The sequence below is a fragment of the Patagioenas fasciata genome, chromosome 10 (genome assembly GCF_037038585.1).
Source record: "Patagioenas fasciata isolate bPatFas1 chromosome 10, bPatFas1.hap1, whole genome shotgun sequence".
Taxonomy (NCBI): domain Eukaryota; kingdom Metazoa; phylum Chordata; class Aves; order Columbiformes; family Columbidae; genus Patagioenas; species Patagioenas fasciata.
In genome coordinates this window covers 11,415,927-11,440,159 of record NC_092529.1, presented here as the reverse complement: position 1 = coordinate 11,440,159, position 24,233 = coordinate 11,415,927, and the positions used below count along the sequence as shown (strand labels likewise).

Sequence of the window (24,233 nt, the reverse complement as noted above, 5' to 3'; positions counted from 1 at the left end):
ACTAGAAAAAAAGATGCTAAGTTGGTGAATAATTCATGTGATTTTTTTCCGTACTTTTAATTCTGAGAAAGGTGCTGCTAACTAGAATATTCCACAATCAGTTTGAAGATAGCAGTTCAGTGTTAATCTTGACATCTTGAGGCAGGTAGTTAAGTCTTTTCATGTTTCTCCCACAGGTCGAGCGGACCCAGAGTGCATGCTTGGTCACTTACTGAGGATACTTTTCAAGAATGATGATTTCATGAATGCAGTAGGTTTGCTCTGAGAACTGTACCTGTCAATTCCTGACACCTTCTAATGGTTTTTGTGTACTTTGTGCTGATTGAGCTCAGTACTTGTTTAATATTTATTTTACTGGTGTAGGGACTATCTCTTCTGTAGCAGTGGTTTTTAAAATGAGTGTGACTCGTTTGCCACTGTTAAAGTAACTCAAAGAAAAGCGAGTTCATCAGCAGTTTAGGGGTGCTGTAGTATGTGTGGTAACAATTGAATTAGTTCTTCCCAAGGTTTATCAGTCTCTTTAAAGAAAATGTAGCTCCTCTAATACAAGTTTGAAAGCATAATTAATTTCTGTAATGGAAATTAATACCACTAATTCCAATGCCTTGTTTCTGACTACTTGCGAATACTGGACTGCCTGTAGGAGCAGAGGAGTATGTCAGCTCTAGAAGGCTCAGGCAGAGGATTAAGAGGTGGAAGTCTGGCTTTCCTCTTGCATTGCTGTTCTCTAACATAATAGCTAGAATTTTTGTTACCCTCACTTCCCTGCAAGCACCTGTATCAGTACAGATTTCTGTAAAGATTCTGACAAATTAATTGCATGTACGTTTCTGTCTTAAACTGCAAGTGATAAACAAACATAGATGCTGTTAAAAATGTGTGGGTTTTATGTTAATTTTTATCAGCTATTATCTTTTTGTGTTTACACTGTTACTAAACTGTATTTGTTTTTAGGCACTTGTCTTTACAAATCAGTTCAAGATAGATGTTTAGTCAGTGGACAGCAGAACAGAGGGGAACTGTGTTTCTCTGAGAGGTGATTTCAACTTCTGAGGCACTGGAGGGAGCAGGTTAAAGGCCAGTCATCTTCAGATCCAGGGCTTGCATACTGACGTTTCTTACTTTATCATTTTGCTGCTGTGGGAGTTGTAAGGCTTTTACTGCACTGGTTTTGATCAGAGTTACATTTCAAGCCAATACTGTTTCTGATCTTCTCTAGCTAGTGAATGCGTATGTGATGACAAGCAGAGAACCTCCATTAAACACTGCTGCCTGCCGACTTCTTCTGGATATCATGCCGGGACTGGAAACTGCTGTCGTCTTTCAGGAAAAGGTATCATCTTTGCTAAAGCTTGGTTTTCAAGCTTGGTGTGTTATGTCTGCCAACTGTTCTTTCCATGGGAGAAGCCAGTAAAAAATGTTGAAATTCTGTCTCTGGGAGACAATCTATTCAATATTACTAATGTTTTGGGGCTTTTTGATCTTGGCTTGTTTAACTGATCAAATCTTGGGTATTTCACAGCTTCTAAGTTATAATGGGACTGATTCAGACAGAGGAGCTGGAACTTAATGTTTTGGGAAATGTTATAATTTGAATTGTTAGTTTATAGGCCTGTGAATGGAGCAGGCTATATAGAACGTAAAGACTGGCAATAGGAGTCTTGCCCAGTAATCCCCAGCTACAGCAGAGTGATAGCATTATTAGAGCTAAGTGATAAGCAAGTCATACTTTAACTAAGCAGCCTAAAATCCACATACTTTGTGTGGATTATCTGGAACTGTGACGGACAACTGAATCAGACTTCCGTATGTTGACAAGTGTGGTTTTCTGAAGGAACACAGAGTTGAAAGTGAGCAGAAGGTGCATTTCACTCTTCAGCCCAAGTTTCCTCTTCTGTAAAAAATTAGCGTAATGTTTTTCTGAAGTTTGGCAATCAGGTAGTGACTTATATAAAATTCTAAATTAATTAATTTACTATTGGAAATATGGATATGAACTGTAAAGCATGATAAAAGGAAGGAATAATGTGCTCCCTTTGTGAAGGACTGAATTGAATTTCAGATATTTTTGATCTGTCCAAAGCCTAAGGCTGTGAGACTTTGATCCAAGAAAATTAAAGGAAAACAATAGCTCCCTATTTGTGGAGGATGTAGCTTTTTTTTCAGAGACTGAATCTCTCTGTAAATTGAAATCAAATTTTGAAGTTAAGTTTTGCACTTAAGTAATTTTTTTCTTTTGACTTGAGAATATATAGAGCTCTGTTATAGCACTGTGGGTTCCTATATGTAGCAGGCTTTAGGATAGCTCAGAAAACCCTTTGAAGAGGGTTCTGTTCTGGTCATACAGAGGCCCTCCAGCAGCCACAGTATTTCACATCCCATCAATTTTGTTTTTAATTACATAAGAGCATTTAAATAATAATGCAACTGTCTCTGAATATATGAGGCAAATCTTTAAAAATCTGTAAGCTGAAAGTTCTTTTTGAAATGTGTGTCTATTCATTATTATTTTTAACTGATGTTTTATCGTATTGTACCTATGGTTCGAATTTTGTGCAAGATTCCTGTTGTAGTAATGATGTGGTGGGGTATGGCTTTTCAAAATCCGTCAGTGATTTAGAGGAAAAAATAGAATCTTTCATTCTAACACATTGTCTTTTAATTGATTGTTTTAATTTTAGTTAACACTTATCCAGCCTTGTTAAGAAAAATTGCATGGTGGTCTGTGCTGACTTTGTTACTATTAAAAATATTAGCAATCTTTTACATTAAGATTTACATATGTATAGATTGGTATTCTTGCATGCATTTCCCTCTTCTCCAAACATTATGGATTTATGACTATGTTGATAATTGTTCTTCTGGTTGGTGAGTAGTCATTAGTATAAAGAATTTCTCTGGCACCAGGTGGCATGCTTATTTAAATGACTTTTCAATTTAGCCCTTGTAAACTTTTTCTGAAATGTAAGAAATGTTGCCAAATTCCGTTGTAGTTGTTGTAAGTTCAACTTGGATTCTTTGAAATCTGCAAAATTACTAGGGATTGAAATGATTGAAACTTAGAGGAGCTTTGGCCGTGTTTCTTTGACTGATCAGTTTACACTGTAGTGTTTTGCTACTTCCTAGGCAGTAGGTTCGTTGTCCACTTCAGAAGATATATCTGATGCCTGGGAATAGATTTATGCAGCTTAAAATGTTTGAGGTTTGCGGGTTGGGGGGGGAGGGGCCAGGTTGTATGTTTGGTTTTGGGTTTGTTTTTTTTTTATTCCCCCCTTCTCCTTCAAGCTATTTTTGCTTCATTACATGATTGGTAGGAAATCTAGCCTGGTCGTTACTAGGGACAGGGAGAATTGTTATCAACAGATGCTTTCACTGGGACAAGAACTTAAAAATTAAATATAACTGTTGGAGTTGCTTTCTTATTTTCTTCATTCTAGGAAGGCATAGTTGAAAATCTCTTCAAGTGGGCGCGAGAGGCTGATCAGCCACTACGGACGTACGCAACAGGGCTATTAGGAGGAGCTATGGAAAACCAAGATATTGCTGCAAATTACAGGGATGAGAACTCACAATTGGTAATGATCTCTCAATCACCTTCCTTTTTTAGAGGGCAGATCTTTTTACTTTTCTTTTTTTTTTTTTTTTTTTAATTTGTGGAGAGCTCACATTGATGTGTTTATAGATGGATCTTACAGTAGTTATAATATCTGCAAGTCAGTAGCTCATGCTTTCCATCCTTTCCTGACAATGCATTTGCTGAGGTTGGGGCATGCAGCCTGATTCTTCTGTTATACCAGTTGTGTTAAAATGGCAATAGAAACCTGAGAAGTCAAATACTATACTTCTTAATGGGCTCGTATTCATAACTAACTTAAAGAAAAATTTTCAGAAGCTTTACATCTGTAAGTATCACATGTTTTGACTTACATACTGGACAGGGATTTTAAAATGAAAGGTAAATCAATGTGGGGACAACTTACCATGAGATTGCATTAACTTCTATTGTAAACCTTTCAACAGTTTAGTGTTGATCCTGTATGATGTTTATCAGCAACTGAGATGACTTTCAGAAGAAGGTGGAACAGGCAAATTTGTCTCCCAAGGACAGTGTAGAGTGTGGTGAGGCATAGGTGAATTCTACTTCTTGCACAGATAAGGCCTTTAAAAGTAAAAGTGTGGCCTTAGGTTTTGTGGAACTGCAATTTGTCAGAGCTGCTGCTTTGAAAGGGAATGTTGCCTTTGCTCTAGGCTGGGCAGAGATAATGAGGAATGGTGGAACATCCTATGTGGTTCCAATATGAGCAGCAATATAGCTCATCTGCTCTTAATGGCTTTTAAGCCACTTCTTTCTCTTTCAGGAGACTAGATGCTGATATTTTAGAATGAAAGTACCTGTGTCAAAAAGGATTGAAGTTTTCTTATTCACTTTGAAATCATCATTTCTCTGTGCAAATGTACAGCACAGCATGTTGACACACTTTATGCTGTGGAGGTGGTTATATGACAAGAAAAAAAATGTGGTCAATGTGAGATGCATGACCAAAGCAAGAAGTGTATTCTTATGCATGCTTCTTTTGTGGAACAGGTGGCTTTGGTGCTTCGGCGGCTACGAGAGTTACAGGTTACTGAAATGACTACAAAACAAGAAAACAAGCGTCCCAGTCCTCGGAAAGTGCCATCGGATCCTCTGCTGCCTCTAGATGAAGAGGCTGTGGATATGGATTATGGGGAGATGGCAGTAGATGGAGAGCAAGAGGAAGTATCTGGGGATATGGAGATCTCCTTTCATCTTGATTCAAGTCACAAGACCAGTAGCAGAGTAAACTCTGCTACAAAACTGGATGATGTGGGACTAAGAAAAAGCAAATCAGGGAAACAGCTTGAAAGAGACGGCTTCCGGAAAGCCAAACAAAAACTGGGCTTCTCTACTTCAGAACCAGAGCGGATGTTTGTTGAACTGTCCAACAGCAGCTGGTCAGAAATGTCCCCATGGGTGATTGGCACTAATTATACGCTTTACCCTTTGACTCCCGCCATAGAGCAGAGGCTAATTCTTCAGTACCTGACTCCCCTAGGGGAGTACCAAGAGGTGAGCCTATGAAGGTGGGAGGAAGAACTCTGTGCTTGAATTCTCCTGACAAAACTGAATGGTACTGTGAGGAAAAATTTGTAGAACTGTTATGTTGCTCTCTGATATTTCCTGGTATGACTAGCATCAGTAACCTTTCCTGAGTTGTTGATGACTTTCAAATTGATGAAGTCATTACACCAAGTATTACCCAGTAGGTAATACTCAAACCTGAATGTGAATGTTACAGGTGTGTGGTCTAGTGGTTGGCACATGACACGAGGAATTTTATTCTGGTTTCTGTTAAATGTGATGATATTTTTTTTCTTTACATGTCACAGGGCAGTCTGTTTGAAATGCAGACATTTTTTTCCTCTTTCATCTGGGGGAGGTGATAGATTGCGGTAATTAAAAGTCTGAGGAAATAATGAACTTGAAATTCTAAATGAAATTATTTGTGTAACCTCTGCAGTAGTTCTGATGAGAAATGGCAGTGCTTGTGTTATACAGATGCTTTGAGAGCTGTTGGTACTTCCATGGAGAAACTACTTGGGCAGTGTCAGTTTTATCAATGGCTTTCCTTTTATTTTTTTAACCATGAAACTCAAGTTAGTGTAAGTCTGCAGACCACCTTTATCTCAGTTTATTATTTTTTTTTTAAGTGGTTTAACTTAATTTGAAATAGAGCAAAGCAACACTGTTTTGTGTTTGTGTACATGTGTGCCTTGCTTCTGTGAGAGCCAAATAAACCATTATCCCCCTAATACCTCACATGCTGACTGGATCACTTCATATGCCAGCAGTAATAGGATATAAAAATAGGAATTAATACTATGAAGTTGTTACACAAAGAATTATGCAAAGGGTTTTGGTTTGTTGCCCTGCTCTCCTGGTTTTTCTGTTTAATTCTTGGGTAGTTGTCTTTGCACAGATGGAAAGTGGAACTTATCACCAGGGTGGTATCTGTGTGGACTTGCCATAGCTGCACTTGATGGAGATTCTTAAGATTTCTGTGTGGCAACTGTAATGTCAGCAGGTATATTACGAAAGGTCTGTTAACCTTTATTGCTTCCTATGGATGGAGCTGGTTACCACTGACCTCTCATAACAGGTATCTGCCAATGAGGGAAAACTGAAGGTTTGAGAGAGTAAAAACCAAACCAGATCTTGTTTCCTGTGAAACATTCAGCTAGTCTCTTATTTTTATTTTTCTCAGCTGCTACCCATATTTATGCAACTGGGATCAAGAGAGCTGATGATGTACTACATCGATTTGAAGCGAACCAATGATGTGCTGCTCACTTTTGAAGCCCTTAAGGTAAATTATTTTTGTAATGCATGAAATGTATTGTCAGCATTGTAAAAGCATTGAATATGTCTTCTGCATGCGTCAAAGGGAAATGTTCACCTTCTTTAGGCTTATGTATCTTGCAGGATTCCCTGGGACAGGAATTGGCTTTCACTCAACTTGAATGCATTGTGGTTTTGTTTTTATAACTCTAATGTTTTTAAAAAGAAAAAAAAAATAAAAGGCGGGGGAGGAGTGGGCTAAAAGATCTTAATTTTGCGGGAAGCGGCCTCAATTTCACCAACCATCTGCCTATCTGAAGATAAAAACTCCTTTTTGTGTCGAACACTTGTGTTCCTGCTGCCCTTAGATGGCATTCCTGAGTTGTTCCACTGCCTGTCATCTCAAGGGACATTTGTTACGAGTAACAAGCATAAGCATCTTGCTCGCAAAAGCCCCAGCATGACAGCTCTGAGCTTAATGTTTGAAATACAATAATTTTGTGTGAACAGACTTGAGGTTACCTCCTGAAGGTACAAAACCACACCAAATAACCTTCTTGAAGCCAAACCTGCAGTGCAGTAGCACAAGTTATATTCTTCTGTGTGGTGCTTACTTCTTTCACAGTAGCTTCTCTGCCTCTGGGCCTCCAGTATCATCTTTCTCTCTGTTTCATTGTCATTTGTCTGAGGATTTATTTCCAAGGAGCAATGTTCCTACAAAAGGTGTAGTTATTTCAGTTGGGAGTGGGTGGGGTTTACAATGGTTCTTTCTGCTTCCTTTTAAGGTGTTGGTAATACAGGAAAGTGTAATAAACTTCAGTGCAGCTGCAGACTTCAGTTTTAATAATAGCCTTTAAGCTTCATGTAAAATTCTTCTTGCCGGTAGTATGACTTTAAGTTGGCCTATTGGATCATTTCTGAGTTGCTCTGCTTTTCTTGTTTCTTTTGCAGGATGTGTAAAACAGAGTGATAATGCCTTTTTTGGGTTTTGTCATTGGTATAAATACTGCATTCTGCAGTTAAATATAATGTGAGGAGTAAGAAATAAGGTAGACAAACCCTGGAGCACTTTTTATTTCTGTCATCTGTTTTTCTGTGGGGTAGGGGATGGAATTGATGACAGTTTGAAGAATTCCAGACTAATCTGCTTGTATCCTTCCGTAGCATTTGGCATCATTGCTGCTGCACAATAAGTTTGCAACTGAGTTTGTTGCCCATGGAGGAGTGCAAAAGTTGCTGGAGATTCCTCGTCCTTCCATGGCAGCAACAGGAGTCTCCATGTGCTTGTATTATCTGTCTTACAATCAAGATGCCATGGAGAGGGTAAGAGGCATTCTTTTACTATAACTGCAGTGATTTCCATTGTTTCTTAGTGTTTCTGCCTATGTTCAAACAGTGAATAAACGTCTCCAAAAGCAAATTTTTATAGAGGCAATAGGAAGTATTTAAATAATGGTGTATTTGAGTGTTTTGTTTCAAGGCTGTGAATTTCATTTCCTAGGGAACTAATTGAAGATCTCTGTCTTGTCAGCCTTGTTTCAATACTTTTGTGACCCTTTTCATTCTATGATATTATTCCCTCTTTCTTTCAGAAAAAAAAAAAAAAAAGTGCCTCCATTTTCGTTTATCTATCTTTTCCCATATGTTCCAATGAACTCCTGTACCTGAGATTGTTTTTTCCATGCCCAGTCCCAGTGTTGGTGGTTTTAGTGTCACACAGTACCTCAGTCAGGTTCCAGGCAGCAGTGCAAGTTCTGTGGTGGTGCTACAGTGTAGCAGGTCTGGTCTGCACTGTATGGAAAACCAAACTAAATGACACTAATAGTTCTCTGTGGCCTGAGCTTATAAATGTTAAAACAGCTGATAATGACGGTAAAGTTCCTCGTATCATATTTTAACATAGAAAAAAGCTTTTAAAATTAATTCTTCTCTCAGTTCAGTAGTGTTTTAGGCAGGGCCTGAAAAAAAGAAAAAGACCATCTCAGTTGACTATTTCCAGAGAAAGTCAAGCTTTAGATTTGCATTTAATGACCCCTGCAGTTCCCATAGACTTAAGTGCTACCAGAATTTGCTAGAAATTCAATACAGCGTATGGTACTGTTACACTGAAAAGAATTTTTGTTTCTTCAGTGGAAACTTGTCTTCATTTTCCACCTCTTGTGAAGCATTCTTTGGGTAGCTTGAAGTGGTATGGAGGAGGACTCTCTGGAATTATATTACATTAAGACTGCTATATGCATTTTGTTCAGATCTGGGAACGGACGAATCTCTAGTCCTCTGTTGCCGCATCATCGCCTTTATTAGTCTCACTGGGGCTTTCTTTTACTGCTCTGGAAAATGGACTTTTTATTTCGTGTCTCAGCTGTCCCGCATCAAACTGAGAGTAACTGATACATGTCCTCTGTCTGTTTGACCCTCAAAGAACCCTCATTCTCTTTGGGCAAACTGTCTTCAGCCAGCTGTTTGAAGTCCTTCTCAAGAATGTTCTTTTACTTTCCAGGTGTGCATGCACCCCCATAATGTGCTTTCAGATGTAGTAAACTACACCTTATGGCTAATGGAGTGCTCCCATGCCTCAGGATGCTGCCACGCTACCATGTTCTTCTCCATTTGCTTTTCCTTCCGTGCTGTACTGGAGCTCTTTGACAGGCATGATGGCCTTCGACGTCTGGTTAACCTGGTAAAGCTTGTGGTTTTATGTGGTGAACAGGGTCTTAGTGTCTTGTGTTATACCCTTTACAATGCAATGGGGGAGAATTCTCTTCTTTTTTTTTGGTTTTGCTTGGGTTTTTTTTCCTCAGTTCCCAAGAAATGAAGAGGTGGGCTGAGTTTTCTAAGCAACTTTCATGGGGATCCCATTATTATTATTATTATTATTGTTCCTGTTGTTGTTATTATAATTATTGTCCAAAGACTTGCTACCCATTGAGAGCTTTTTGGTGCAACTACTGGGTTAAGCAGTATGTATTGAAACAGTGGTGACTTAGTGGTAGTTCAAATGCTTCTCACCATTCCACATACCATGTGTGGTATTGCCGCACACCCTTCTGGATGCAGATCAACCCAACCTTGTTGCAGGAGAGATACAGCTGTGTTTGTGCTGTGGTAACCACAGTACCTTATGAACACAGAATATATTATTGATGTATGGAAGCCCGTATGTCTGCACTGTATTGCTGTGCAGTCCTGATAGCTTGGGTTGGTACTGACTCAGGGACATCAGCACTGCAGGGTTTAAGCACACGTTGTGTATTATAATGTGTAATAGTATTAGGTACAGCATTGCCTCCAGATCTACATTGGTGTCACTTCTAGATTAATTTCTTCATAAAGAGTGAAGGAGGGGAAATGGTTCTTTTTAGACTTAACTATTTATCCATGCAAATAGCCTTTTCTGTTCAGACAGCTTTTGTTAGCTCTCAGAGTGTGTGCTTGTATGTCTTGTGTAGCAAAGTAAGTTTGAGTTAGTACAAGTGGAGCTGAGAACTCCAAGTGCTTTTTCTTCCTCAAGAGTGATCTGATGAAAGTTGTTTTTTTCCTACCCAACCTGTTTCTGAAGATAAGCACACTTGAGATCTTGAATCTGGAAGACCAAGGAGCCCTCTTGAGTGATGATGAGATCTTTGCCAGTCGCCAGACAGGGAAACACACCTGCATGGCCCTGCGTAGATACTTCGAGGCTCACCTTGCTATCAAACTTGAACAGGTGAAGCAGTCACTCCAGCGCACTGAAGGTGGCATTCTGGTCCATCCGCAGCCCCCCTACAAGGTGAGCAGCTTGTTACAAGCTTTTAACATGGTCATTATATTTTTCAAGCAAATCTAAGCTGCACAAATTTGTGGATGTCCTTGGGAGTTAGTGGAATAACTAGGCAGTGTGCAATTTATAGGGGTAGGGATTTTATTTGTGCTTTATTCCTGCCTTGTGGAATGACGCTGTGATAGAAAAATATGGAAGAACCTTTGAGGTTCACGTGAACTACGTTTGATTAACATTCCTGCTTATCTACATAAGGGTGTTTCTGCTCCTGCAAAAATCACTTATTTTCAGTAACTAAAGAAACATGTATAAGCTGTTGCCTTCTTGTATAGCTAAAAAAAGTTTGAAAGGAAGGCTTGTTAGAAATTTCCTTTCCTCTTTGCATGTTTTGTAGTCAGAACTTAGAACCTATAATGGAATATTATTTGCAGCCTTTTTTAATACTTTAGCATAAGTTTATTTTGAATGATGGTCTAGTAACCACTACATCAGTAGCTTAAAAGCAGAGTAGAATTTTAGTGTAATGTAACTTATTTCTTCTTAAATTGTCCTAAGCCTTTTAGGACTGCAAAGAAACTTAAAGGATATTATCCTTAAGCTTATTATTGTATATTATAGTGACAGGTCCTGTATTCTTTTGTAGTTGGGGAATGAAACAGAAAATAAAAATCTACAAGAAACAGTGGTGGTCTAATCTTTGTGCATGCAGTTTTCAGTTAAATCCCAGCAGCAGCAGATGAGATATGCAAGTTTGTAATGCTTATGATCTCTTTGTAATGGTCCCAATTCACTTCCCTGCAGGCCTGTTCATATACTCATGAGCAGATTGTGGAGATGATGGAGTTCCTGATTGAGTACGGTCCCGCGCAGCTCTACTGGGAGCCAGCAGAGGTTTTTCTCAAATTGTCTTGTGTCCAGCTCATGCTTCAGCTCATTTCAATAGCATGCAACTGGAAGACGTACTATGCAAGGTGAACTGTTTGCTGTAGTGCTGTATTTATGTGCAGTAAGTTGTAACACTTGGGCAGGACATTATGTTTCTAGGTTTTCTGCCTCTGACAGCATTTAAAACAGACATGTACTGGTTAGTGCTGTTAGGGCCTGTGCTGTGATGACACAATGCTCATGAAAGTTAACACTGTGGAAAGCAGGACTAAATTTTTGAGATAGAGAGGGATATAATGAGATTTCTGAAGAGCCAAAATGTCTCAGGCCTTTGATTTCTAAGAAATCAGCATCATAGTAGAGCTTAATTAAAATTCTGTGCCACTTTCTATTGTCTTAAAATTTGTTTGCCATTTTGTTAGAGAAAGGCTAGAAAACCTTCAAAGTAGATGGGGAAATCCAGACATATCTTAATCCTGGAAAGAGGTGGAATGTCAGTTTGGATTTAGTAAGTTTAGCTGACTCAAGAGAGAACACTGTATCGCTTTGATTTATTGGTATTTGACGTTTACTGAGCTGATATAACTGCAAAGGAGTTGTGTGAATATGCAACAAGGCAGCATTGAGAGAGGAGAAAGACTGCAGGTTGTTGCTGTACGTTGCTCAGGTTCATGTCTCTCAGTGATACAGCACCAGCTGTTACTCAGCATGTTGGTAGAGGGGCTCACCTTACAATACCACTTTTGTGTTTCTCCCTTGTCTTGGCTGCAGACAAGCTGTGGGGGCACCATGATACTCTGTTATCTTTCTGTGGCACCTCTTCCCCCACTTTCTTACCCTGATAAAATCTGCAGCATCCTTACTGTTAGAAAAGAAGGGGACCTGCCACCAGGCTCTGATAGAATACCGTTAGGATCCTGTCCCCAGTTCAAAAGGAGGATGGGTGTAAAGTTCCAGCCTCTGTTTATCCTAATGACCATCTGCTCCCCAGTGAAGCTGTAATCCTCTCTAGAGATATGTTCACTGGTGAGTCACTGCTATTACTAGTTGTCATCAGCTGTATACTTGTCACTAGGACTCCCTCCTCCTTACCTGTGCTGCCTGCAGGAGCTCCTTGCCTAACTTAACTTGAAAGCCTTTGAGATCTGTTTTGCTTCTGCAGTCCCCTCCCTCTCTCTCAGGTTTCACTCTGCAGAGTAGTTTCTGGTTCTCCTGTTTCTTATTCCCTGCAGCTGTTTTCTAATGGCTACTTGGGTTAACTCCTGCTTTTCCATGCAGGGTTACAAACATTGTCACCTTTACTTGCATTGTTCTGCTCTTCCACCTCTTGCTTAATAGCCCTTTTCAGCTTCTACATATCTGTGTTTCTCTTAAACTGCTGCCTAAGTTGATACCATTTTCCCTTTCACAATTGTTTGTTTTACTGCTAAACAGTTTCCTTTCACTTCAGAAAAACTTCGTTTCTAGTTGACTGGTGGGGGTATTTTAGATAGCAGTGTTTTCCAACCAAGACATAGAGTTGCATTAGATTGAGAAGCTGAATTTAGAATGCTTTTATGGATAAGGCTTTACGTACTTATTTTTATAAATACAAAATCACAGTGCTTTTAGGAGCCTGTGGGCAGATTGGGATAAATGTTGACAGGCGGTGGGCAGTGGTGTATGCAACAGCTCTGCCTTCTGTAGAGACCAGTCCTTCAAGAATGGAACATTCTAAAATCAAAAGGCACCATCAAATACATCAGATGTGATTGCTTTACTCGTATTTGTTGGAGTAGAATGAATACTATTTTATGTTATTGGAACAACTCTGTATGTATACCTCTAAGAAGTTCTTCTGTTGTTTTCTTCCAGGAATGACACAGTACGATATGCTTTGGATGTACTAGCCATCCTGACTGTGGTTCCTAAAATCCAGTTGCAGCTGGCAGAACCTGTGGATGTGTTAGATGAAGCTGGCTCTACTGTTTCCACTGTGGGTAAGCTGAATATCGTCCTGATGACTTACACACTTATTGTCTTCTACTATGTGTTTTTCAGCTGGCTGTTTCTCACCTACAGTGAGACAAGGGTTAAAAATAATTAATGTGTTCAGAGTTATTGTCAGGTATGCAAATAAGTGGGAGAGTAGACTGGTTAAAATTGTGTCATGATTAGCACTGTGATTGGATTACAGCTTTGAAGGCATGATCTTTGTTTTCAAGAGCTCATTAAATACAGGTAGAGGCAAATCTACTTTTGCAATGGGACTATAAGGTTCCCTCAGCTTCTCAGAAATTCAAGTCTTCTGGGAATATGGCATTTTAGACTATGGAAGAGGAACAATTATTGCTATTTATTTGAGTTATGCTCTAACTGGCTACCTGCAGATTCAGTATGTAAATGAATGAGATGTGCCTGGATCAGATCTAAGGCTTATGCATTAAATGGGGTGTGAGGTTTTTTTTTTTTTAAAGAAAAAAAAAAAAAGGTGGGCAGGATTCTAGATACAGGCAAAAGACAATTTCTTTTGCAGAAAAGCTTTCTTTAGACGAAACATCAATTCTTTGAGTGAAGGTTTTGATTTTCTGAAGCAGACAGGAAAGTAACAGGAACACTGGGGAGGAACAAAACAAATCCAGAGTTTCATTTTTACCTGATTCCTTTTGCAAGCCAATGATATGGTTTACTTTTTTCCCTTCATATCACAGTCTCCTTCCTTCCTCTATTTCCACTTTGTTAGTATTCATACAAGAGAGCTGCTTTCTGCAGTAAGAATAAGAAGCATGCCTGTATATCTTTCTCTGTGCCGGGTATCTCAAATTTTGTGTTTCCAGGCCATGCCTGATCACCTTATCTGAAAGACTGACTACCTACTAACTGATGATGAAGTGGAGGAGCATCAGTGTAGGATAACATTTTACTGGGGAGGTAGAAGGATACATCTTACACTAGTTTACAGAACTTCAGAAATTCCCACAATGAAGAGAATTACTTTCTTGAAATTTCTTGAAGATTCCCTCACTTGTCTGACAAACTGTGTAAGAGATGTTTTAGCATACTAAAGAAACTATTGCTTTCCCTCACTAGGTATTAGTATCATCCTTGGAGTTGCTGAGGGTGAGTTTTTCATTCATGATGCCGAAATTCAGAAATCAGCCCTTCAGATCATCATCAATTGTGTATGTGGTCCAGATAATCGGATCTCCAGTATTGGCAAATTCATCTCTGGAACTCCTCGGCGAAAGCTTCCTCAGGCCCCCAAGAGCAGTGAGCACACATTAGCTAAGATGTGGAATGTGGTACAGTCCAACAATGGCATCAAAGTGCTGCTGTCGTTGCTGTCTATAAAGATGCCGATCACAGATGCAGATCAGATCCGAGCATTAGCCTGCAAAGCCTTGGTGGGGCTCTCACGCAGCAGTACTGTCCGGCAGATTATCAGCAAGCTCCCCCTCTTCAGCAGCTGCCAAATTCAGCAGCTGATGAAAGAGCCAGTGCTTCAGGACAAGCGCAGTGAGCACGTGAAGTTCTGCAAATACGCTGCTGAGCTGATAGAGCGTGTCTCAGGAAAGCCATTGCTGATTGGCACAGACGTCTCCCTGGCGCGGTTGCAGAAAGCGGATGTGGTGGCCCAGTCAAGGATCACGTTTCCTGAGAAGGAGCTGCTCCTCTTGATTCGGAACCATCTCATCTCTAAGGGCCTAGGAGAAACTGCATCTATCCTTACTAAAGAGGCTGACCTACCCATGACTGCAGCATCTCATTCGTCTGCCTTCACCCCTGTTGCAGCTGCTGCCTCTCCTGTGACCCTGCCTCGCACTCCTCGCATAGCTAACGGCATCTCGGCCCGTTTGAGTAGCCACACTTCTGTAGGTTCTACTGCGACCTCTGTCCATGCTCAGGCAAGACCGTCTGCATCCCAAGGTCCACTTGCCCTTCCAGGCCCTTCCTACGCCAGCAATTCTCCTCTGATTGGCAGGATTAGCTTTGTCCGGGAGCGGCCATCCCCTTGCAACGGCAGAAAAATCAGAGTGTTGCGACAAAAATCGGACCATGGCGCCTACAGCCAGAGCCCAGCTATCAAAAAGCAGCTGGACAGACACCTTCCCTCCCCACCCACGCTGGACAGTATAATCACAGAGTACCTTAGGGAGCAGCACGCCCGCTGCAAGAACCCTGTTGCCACCTGTCCCCCTTTCTCTCTCTTTACTCCCCACCAGTGTCCTGAGCCAAAACAGAGGCGCCAAGCGCCAACTAACTTTACCTCACGGCTGACCCGCAGGGCAGCTTTTCCGAAGTACGGAGGGGTGGATGGTGGCTGCTTTGATAGACACCTTATATTTAGCAGGTAAGGAAGAAAAATGTTTCTTGATCCCTCTCAGGATGTACCCTGTGCCAACAAGCCTCACCTGGATTCAGGCTGTGCAGTCCCACAGTGGAGTATCCTTGGAGAAAAAAAGTGTTTTAATTCAACGGTGACAAGTGGGAGAGCCTTGAAAGACATTTTTAGAAGTTGTTCTGTTTCTGTTGTCCTTAGTACATAAAGCACACTTCACTTTTAGTATCACTGTAATTTGTTAACAACATTGACTAATGAAGCTCATAGCTTGTTGTTCTCCTTTGGAAGGTAAGTATGTAATGCGAGGTTTACATGACAGTATAGCGTAGCCTGAAGGTTGGTCGACTGACAGATGCAAGACAGCAGAATCCATATTTTGCTCTTGCAGCTGAATCTGTAGCACTGCAAGTTGTTGGCCTTTTTATGTGGCCTTTCTTTGCTGAGGTTAAATTGGAAGATGATATAAAGTTTATAAAAATAAAGGTGATGCATAGATAAAAGCAGATTCACAGTGAAACCAGTTTCACCTTGAGAAATCATGATGCCAGGAGGTTATTTGGTTGATGTGCCATATGCCTTCTTGTGCTGAGTATTTCAGAACTGTTAGAAGATTTTTTTGCTAGCTGTCTGTACCTATCTGGGTGATGGTGTTACAGGTTTTCCATCAATCCAACTTTGAAGATAGTCTCCAGGTGCTTCAACTTAATGATGTGCTTTAACAGAAGTATGTAATAACGCACAACAAACCCTGAAATGTTGCAATATACTCGTTGAATCCTAGTCTTACAACTGACACTTAGCTTGTCTTAGAAGAAAACTTAAAACTTGTACCTGCATGATTTTTAGGGACTGGATTTAATACCATCATCCAGCATTTCAGTTTTGCTTTTCTCTTTTGGGTGACACTTGTATTTCTACCTTCTCTAGGTTCCGTCCAATTTCTGTGTTCAGGGAAGCAAATGAGGATGAGAGTGGCTTTACCTGTTGTGCGTTTTCTGCAAGAGAACGATTCTTAATGCTGGGTACTTGTACAGGGCAGTTGAAACTCTATAATGTATTCAGTGGACAGGAAGAGGCCAGTTACAACTGCCATAACTCTGCCATCACGCACCTTGAGCCATCCCGGGTAAGTAATCAAAGACTTGTTCTGAGTTTTAGGTCTCACAGCCCTTGTGTGTTTTGGGTCTGTCTGGATATGTAAATCTAAAATGTACCAACTGGCTGCCCTGCAATGCCTGTCATTAAAGTACCTGTTGTACTTACATACTCCCTCTCTGTGAGTTCTACAATTATTTTTTTTTCTTCCCAAGATAATAGAGAAGTTGCATAATGGCTGTGTGCCTTCATAGGTAATGATTGTGTATGCTGAAAGTGGAAAAATGATTACACTGTCTATGTATTTAAGATAAATATAAGATAAGATATTGGAGTTTATATGATCTCCCTTTGTTGGAGAAAAAAATCTTTTGGGGGATGATTCCAGGAAGAAATAAAAGTTAACTGATTTATAAGCAGAATGAACTTCATTCACAGGGCATCACAGTTCAGGCACAGATTATCCTGATTTTATCTGCTGTTATTTTAGATCGTTCCCATTCTTATCTCTAATGTTTGTCTACCAAGGGTTCTTTATATTATACACGGTATTAGATACATAGACTTCATCCCCATAGGAGCAGATTACTAAGCACAAAGTCTGCTTTAGTTTCTGAATTCATGTTATAAGTGTAAGTTAAAGTGTACAGGTAAAAGGATAACCTCGGTTTTCTCTGGTATTCTTTTCCCTTCCTCCCTTTCCGCTCCCATCTGGAAATACAGGATGGATCTTTATTGCTGACATCTGCTACGTGGAGCCAACCTCTGTCTGCATTGTGGGGAATGAAGTCTGTCTTTGATATGAAGTAGGTATACTCTGATCCCCCTGTGGGGTATGTTGCAGTCGAAGAACCATTCAGTATAGGCAGAAACCTTAAGAACAAACTCTGTGAAAGAACGGTACAGCACAGCTCTCAGTGTCTCTTGTGAAAAAGTAAAATGTGCTCTTTTTCTGATATTGAGTATCTTCCCTATTTTATTTGGTACAGACAGCTTTGCTAAATTCTGACTACATTGAGTCCTGTTTAATGCAAGATAGATCAGTAAAATCACTGTTGTCCCTAGAGGCAAAGAAATATGTTTGTATTTTTCGTCTCATGTTTGTGTATTATCTTGACAATCTCTCTCTAGCCAGTTACAGAATTTTACTAGCGTGGTGATTTGCATGGTGAAATTTTCAGACCTGGATACAAGCTATTTCAGACCTGGTTAAAGCTATATAAAGTTGACTTCAGTATTTACAATTGTTCCCTCTCATAAAAAAATGGGTGGAAGGCTCTTCATTTTTAAAAGGTTTGACTGTTGTCCACCTTAATTGTAAGCAACAGTTTTGGTGTGACCTGTTTGAGGTCAGCTAGAGGGCATTCTTCAGATTAAAAGTTTAATGTGCCTCAGACCTGCATGTGTGTTGGAATGTTCATGACACTATTCGCTCCTTACTCCTCTAAGCAGTGTTACAACATGTTTATGGCTGACCCTGTTAATGACAAGTCTGTGGATTTGCTGCTTCTGTTTTTTTCACTGCTGTGCTGTAAAGGGTCTGTCTGTAATAGATACTGTCCTATAAATGCCAGTGGAGCAATTTGGCATTGTATTATGCCATGGTCAATGGTGAAGGAAAGTATTTTCTCCATTTTTAATTGTCTGCTTTGTAAAACCTGCTGGAGGTGTTGGGGTGGCGTTTGTTTCACACAGGCAGTTTGAATCTGCATTTCCTTGACTTCTTCACTGATTCTGTCTCCAGGCATTCCTTCCCTGATGACCAGTATGTGGAGTTCAGCAAGCACTCTCAGGATAGGGTCATTGGCACAAAAGGAGACATTGCCCATGTGAGTACCAGTAAAGGTCATAGTTGTGAAGCTGTGACAAGAACATAATTATTCACAGGGCGTTTATTAACAGCTCTGGGTTCTATGATGATCTGTGTAACTGTTGAGCTAAGAGGCTTTGGAGGAAAGCCTTGAAAGCGTCAAAGAACTTCTCCCTGTGTCTGAGGGTATAAACTTGACCATTTTGAACCAACTGTAGCAAAAGCAATGTGCAATGTGTTCCCTCTGGTTGGTATTCTGAGCAGTTGTAGAATCTGCTTTGGTTTCGTTCATTTGAGAGAAATTGTGCAGGTCTTTTTATTTTCTGTTTCTGAAGTTGACTCCTCTGACTTATTTTTCAGTAATAATAAAAGTTTCCCTTTAAACAGTAGCTTAGTCAACAGCTGTGGGAAATGTGCTGTTAGAAGTGTCCTTTTGTCTGCCCAAATTTGCAGGTTGCTATTGGGTAATTTAATTTTTGCAATATATTTTTAGAGAATGCTGTTGGAGTGTTTTGTATGAATACCTGCAAATTTGACAGACACGGGCTTCAGGGTGCTTCTGCTTCTTCTCAATGCTAATTTTCATTCATTATAGTCAGTGTCTGTTTTGAAAAGGTATTTGCATTAAAAGTTGTTGTGAAACACAACATATTCAAATTAGTTATGATCTTACTTATTGATCTTGATTTGTTTAAGCAAACTATCCATTCCTGCCCAGTTTTGGATTTATCTGGAAGTCAGATCAGTTTGTGTATTGTGTTTATCTGATAAACTGATATGTTTTCCAATTATGGAGAATTTTTTCCCTCTAAGTTTGAACAAGAGCTGTGTTCTGAGGGATGCTACAGATCAGAATTATCTGAGAAGATGGTCATAAAACCTTTGTACTAGCTAAAGCCCTTTTTATCTTCCAATAGTTAGTTGGGCCAAAGCTCAGAAAGTTACTTTTCTGTGTAAATATCAGGAGTTGTAACTAGTTTTCTGTTTTTTTTCCCTCACTGTGTGCTTTGGAGTTTTTCTGTTTGCCAATAACATCTGCTCTCAAAACAGTTCCATTTCTAAACCAGGTTCTGGCTAAGTGGTACCTTGTGACTGCAGCTTCCCAGCCCACTTTTCATAATGGGATTAGTTTCTTTGGAACTAATCCTGATCATATTGAAATATATCAGTGAACCTGCAGTGAGTGAAATATTGGCCCAAATGTGTTTTGAGACTTGGTTCCAGCTGTGAAAAACTATTAAAGGACTGGGGTTATCTTTGGAATGCTCTCACTTGAAATGAAAATGCAAAATGGGAAACAGGCCGATTCTGGAAACAATCTAGAAGGGCAACATGGGATGATCTTAGACACTGATACACTGCAAATTGTGACTAATCTTTCTTTTTCTTTTTAATCTAAAAGATCTATGATATTCAGACTGGCAACAAGCTGTTGACTCTGTTTAACCCAGATCTTGCCAACAACTATAAGAAGAACTGTGCCACCTTTAACCCCACTGATGACCTTGTCCTAAATGATGGTGTCCTCTGGGATGTCAGATCGGCACAAGCCATCCACAAGTTTGACAAATTCAACATGACCATCAGTGGTGTTTTCCATCCCAATGGGCTAGAGGTCATAGTCAACACAGAAATTGTATCCTTTGGCCACTGTGGTAACCAAGGTGCTGGAACTTGAAGAATTTGTATTGATAAACAAGTAGCTGTTTGCAGAAGTTGTGATAATGGTCTGCTGTGTTCCAGGTTATGTATGGTGACAATGGTTTTCATGTGTGAATTAAGTAGGCACTGTCTGGCAGCTAGGTAATTTAAATCTAGATTCTGCCTCTGATATGGCCTAGAGGAAATACTTAAAACAGAGAGAGAGCGAGATTTTATTTTCCAATATACTCTGTGATACCTCTGCTTTCTTCCTATCCCTTACCAAGATCAACCTTGAAGCTACTGCAGTAACATCCCATGACTGGGAATGGCATTTGGAGTAAGAGCTTTTTCATTTTGAACACATGGAAGAGATTCTGGTGCTGGAATCAAACTCCAGTTCTGTCATATTTGCAAGAGGGTGGCAATGAGGTTTCCTGAATGCAATAAATTGTTTGTTTGCCACTGTATTGAAATGGATAAAGAAACTTTCAATTGTTTGTTGCTCCTTAGCCTGTATTTCTTCTCAGTGGGACCTCCGAACTTTCCATTTGTTACACACAGTACCTGCACTGGATCAGTGTCGTGTAGTCTTCAACTATACTGGCACAGTTATGTATGGAGGTAGGATTTCCCAGTCTTATATTACTCTCCTTCGTCACCTCTGGCTTGAGATAAGTAGGTGCTTGTTCAATTAAATTGTAAACAATATCACAGCTCACTTGCAAGATGAAAAATCAGCCTATTGAAGAAGAAAATGCATATAATGGCAGGTCTGATGATGCTTGAGAAAATTATTTTGTCCTCTGTATCAAGTTTCAATGATCTGCAGTATTAATAAAGGCAGCTCTAGAAGAGGAGATATTAAATAGGTCTTGCCAAGCTATTAAATAAAAAGAGAATTCATGTCAGAGTCAGATTTGATCTTAAGTTGATTAATGGTGGTGCTGAATGGAAGGTGCATTTGTGGAATAATCTTTCCTTGTATCAGCTATGTTGCAGGCAGATGATGAAGATGACCTTCTGGAGGAGAGAATGAGAAGTCCCTTTGGCTCTTCTTTCAGGACATTTAATGCAACGGATTATAAACCTATAGGTAAGAGTAAGAGAGGAGGAAATATCCTGGTCTGAAGTTTGAAGATTTGTTGAAAGTTCTGCATAGTAACATTCACTACTTCTTCCCCTTTTCATGTGTGACAAAACGAATTCTACTACAGCCCATTCTGATTGAAGCACAAGAATTGGGTTTAATGCTGAAATAGGTTCAAGTATCATATCCAGTTCAGTGTGTGACTGCCCTACTTGCTACCATTCTGCAGTTCTGGCTTTATTTTCCTTTCCTCTTTCTAAATAGGACATAATCTGAGATAGTAGGTCATTTGGCCAGGATGGCATTGGTCTCATTTCAGGAAGGGCCTTTTTTTTTCCTTTTTTTCCCCTATTTTTTTTCTTTCTTTTTTTTTTCCCCCTTTTTTTCCCCTTTTTTCTTTTTTTTTTTTTCTTTAATCTCCCTCCCCCACCCTCCCACATTGTTTTGCTTTTTCTGACAGCATTTCCCCCCCCCGCCCCATGGTCATTCAAAATGCTGTCAGTTTGGCCTCCAGCCTGCAAAGCTCCTGGCACTAAACTAATTGCTGCTGCAGACATAAACAAATGTGGCTTTTGCTATTGAAAGGAAACACAGCTCAGTCCCCTGCTTGCCACCTATCCTGGAAGATTATCTGTTGTTTACTGTGCTTAGAGAAGCCAATAAATGTATTACTAAGGGGGGAGGTGCTATGCAGAGCATGTTAAGAACTTACCTATCTATTTTTGTGATAGTTTTTGACATTTCTATTCTTTATTACAGGTTGAATGAGTTACAAGTGTTCGTTTCATTTTTATTTCAGCTGTTGTTTCTTGTCCCAACATTTTACCATCTGCTTTTAGACATGTATTATTAGATCTTTTCTTTCAGCGAGCAGTAAGTTAACCACAGAGTTTGTTTTGTCATGTTTTCCAGCTACAATAGATGTAAAGCGGAATATCTTTGACTTGTGCACAGACAGCAAGGACTGCTACCTGGCCGTCATTGAGGTAAAGGAGCTAAGAATAAACTCTTGTCTCTATAGCTGCAGTTTGAGTGCAATGCTTTTTGTTTCTTTTTAAAACCTCAAAACTGATGATTCTGGAGTTCCTGCTATTAAATTAATGTCCTAAGCAGAGATGGCATTTTGATGATAGTAAAGATGCTGTTAGTTTTTTATTGTCCACCCACAGCAGTCTTGTTTTTTCTGCCTCTGATTCCTTAAACTTCCGAACACATTTGCCTCTCTTCTTCCCTCTTTAAAATGTACAGAGGTCTTCCTTCTTATAAGCATAGAGAGAAATGCCTTTTTTTTCTATTTTTTTTCTATTTATAGCAAAAAATTCCTGTTAAAATTCCTGTTAAAATTTGCACTGGAATGGAATAACTGGGAAATACAGTCTTCCTGGGGCTTCCCATGGAGCTTTTCTGTGAATTGCTCTTATTGTTCCTTTTTCACTTGCCTTCCTAGCAAAATCCCAAGAAGCTAAGGATTTGAAGCAAAAATTGCTGAGTGAAACTTCTGGTCTGTTAAGGGGGAAGTCTAATGAAACTAATGAGTCTTGAACCTGACTGTGTACATGTAATGACTAATTTAAAATCCTTTTGACTTAATACTCTGTGAACTACTGATCCTTACAGGCCAGAAAAAGCAGGTCAAGGATTTGTAGTAGGGTAAGCTTCGTGTTTAACTGAAGTTGGAGTTGCTAAGGTTATGAGGCCAAGATATCAAAATTTTCTTCTATAGAGGTCATTGGAAATGTAACTTCCTGGCATGTAGCAGCAGCAGTTCCTGGGGTATCAGACTGGTGGCTTCTGGAGCTATATGAGAGCTTTTAGCATCCTCTCAAGACGTATGGTACCACGATATGGCAGGGAGGCAAATTTGAAAGCTAGTGGTGGTTAGATGAGAACTAAACCAAAACATGTTAAGGATCCAGTAAAGGTTTTGTTAAGTCTCCTACTGAGAGTGTAACTTGTGAATTACAGACACAAAAAGTAGATATTTGCATCACTTCTGGGCCAAGAAGATATTTACATCACTTGGAGCCAAGAAGACTCATTTTTAGGGCTAATTGTACTGTTGCTAGCAAATGGGACGGAAAGCTTTTAGTAATGTTTCTGTAATTAAGATCAGATGGAGTGTTGAATATGAACGTGGAGCTTAATTCCTGGGGCTAACTGCTTTGTGGGCATCTCGTCTTCAGAATCAAGGGAGCATGGATGCCATGAACATGGATACAGTTTGCAGACTGTATGAAGTGGGCAGGCAACGTTTGGCAGAAGATGAAGAAGATGAAGAAGAAGATCAGGTGAGAAGTATAGCATTAGCTTGGTTGTTCAGGAGTAGCTGTTAGCCATCTACCTGTTCATTTATTACCCGTAAAGTACAGATGCCTCATTTGGTCTCACCTAATGTGGAGTAGGTCGCTTTACTGTCAGCATAAACTAAGACTATTGATCTAGAACCTGTGTGAACAGTAACTTTGTGCACGGTAAACCAACATGATAATTTACAGTTGATTTATTAATTCCCTAAGTGTTTCAGTCTTGATCAGAAATTTTTCCGTTTGTTCTGCTTGTTTTTTAAAGTATTTTAACACCCAGAGGGACAGTAACATTTGAGGCTTTGGTTGGTTGGTTTGTTTGTTTGTTTCAATTGCAAGTCTCATATTTGGGCATAACTTGTCACCAATTTCTGAATGAGACACAGCTTGTGACTAATGCAGTTAAACTACACAGTAATTCTACACAACAAAAGGTTTTAAGAGTTTTGAAGACAGCTGTAAGTTTGCATTGGGATGTATTTATTTTCCTTCTTAGATCAGCGATTTGATCTCTGGCAACTTTACAGAAGAGCCAAGAACTGCAATAAGTGCTCCTTAAGGTGCACTTGGTAGCCCACAATACTAACTACAGTACAATGAGAAGTGAAGACAAATTTATAGCTTTTGGGGTGTCAGGTGTGAGTTTTTTCTTTTGAACAGCCAAAGATGTTATGCTTCAGTTCCCTAAAGACTTTAGAGGCATTATTCTCTACTCTTTGGTGTCTGCATTCTAGTAAATCATATGGTTATATCTTCTGTGAGAAAAGCTGACTTCACCTTTTTTCCAAAGAATGCCAGAAGGTAATATTTTGGTGGTGTTTTTTTTTTTTTTGGTTGTTTTTTTTCACACTGTATGGAAAGCTGCATTTCTGATACCTTTTCTGTCTCTGGATCTTCCTGTTGCTAGGTCAGAGCTCTTAGTTCAGCTGACTGGACAGCAGATCCTAGGAAAGATTAATTTTCTTTGCAG

General features: G+C 39.7%; 1 protein-coding gene across 2 annotated transcripts in view; it reads left to right on the top strand.

Moving 5' to 3' along the window:
* DCAF1 (DDB1 and CUL4 associated factor 1) overlaps nucleotides 1-24,233 on the top strand; it is a 50,969-nt gene that overhangs the window by 10,489 nt on the left and 16,247 nt on the right. For both annotated transcript variants that reach the window (XM_065845807.2, XM_065845808.2), the window contains exons 4-22: nucleotides 177-250; nucleotides 1,220-1,333; nucleotides 3,438-3,575; nucleotides 4,586-5,089; nucleotides 6,285-6,386; nucleotides 7,523-7,681; nucleotides 8,859-9,038; nucleotides 9,918-10,127; nucleotides 10,920-11,089; nucleotides 12,858-12,982; nucleotides 14,073-15,333; nucleotides 16,252-16,450; nucleotides 17,143-17,225; nucleotides 18,164-18,248; nucleotides 19,632-19,865; nucleotides 20,401-20,494; nucleotides 20,862-20,966; nucleotides 21,873-21,946; nucleotides 23,144-23,248. In XM_065845807.2, coding sequence (XP_065701879.1) covers nucleotides 177-250; nucleotides 1,220-1,333; nucleotides 3,438-3,575; nucleotides 4,586-5,089; nucleotides 6,285-6,386; nucleotides 7,523-7,681; nucleotides 8,859-9,038; nucleotides 9,918-10,127; nucleotides 10,920-11,089; nucleotides 12,858-12,982; nucleotides 14,073-15,333; nucleotides 16,252-16,450; nucleotides 17,143-17,225; nucleotides 18,164-18,248; nucleotides 19,632-19,865; nucleotides 20,401-20,494; nucleotides 20,862-20,966; nucleotides 21,873-21,946; nucleotides 23,144-23,248 — 4,016 coding nt within the window. The remainder of the gene's footprint in view (nucleotides 1-176; nucleotides 251-1,219; nucleotides 1,334-3,437; nucleotides 3,576-4,585; nucleotides 5,090-6,284; nucleotides 6,387-7,522; nucleotides 7,682-8,858; nucleotides 9,039-9,917; nucleotides 10,128-10,919; nucleotides 11,090-12,857; nucleotides 12,983-14,072; nucleotides 15,334-16,251; nucleotides 16,451-17,142; nucleotides 17,226-18,163; nucleotides 18,249-19,631; nucleotides 19,866-20,400; nucleotides 20,495-20,861; nucleotides 20,967-21,872; nucleotides 21,947-23,143; nucleotides 23,249-24,233) is intronic.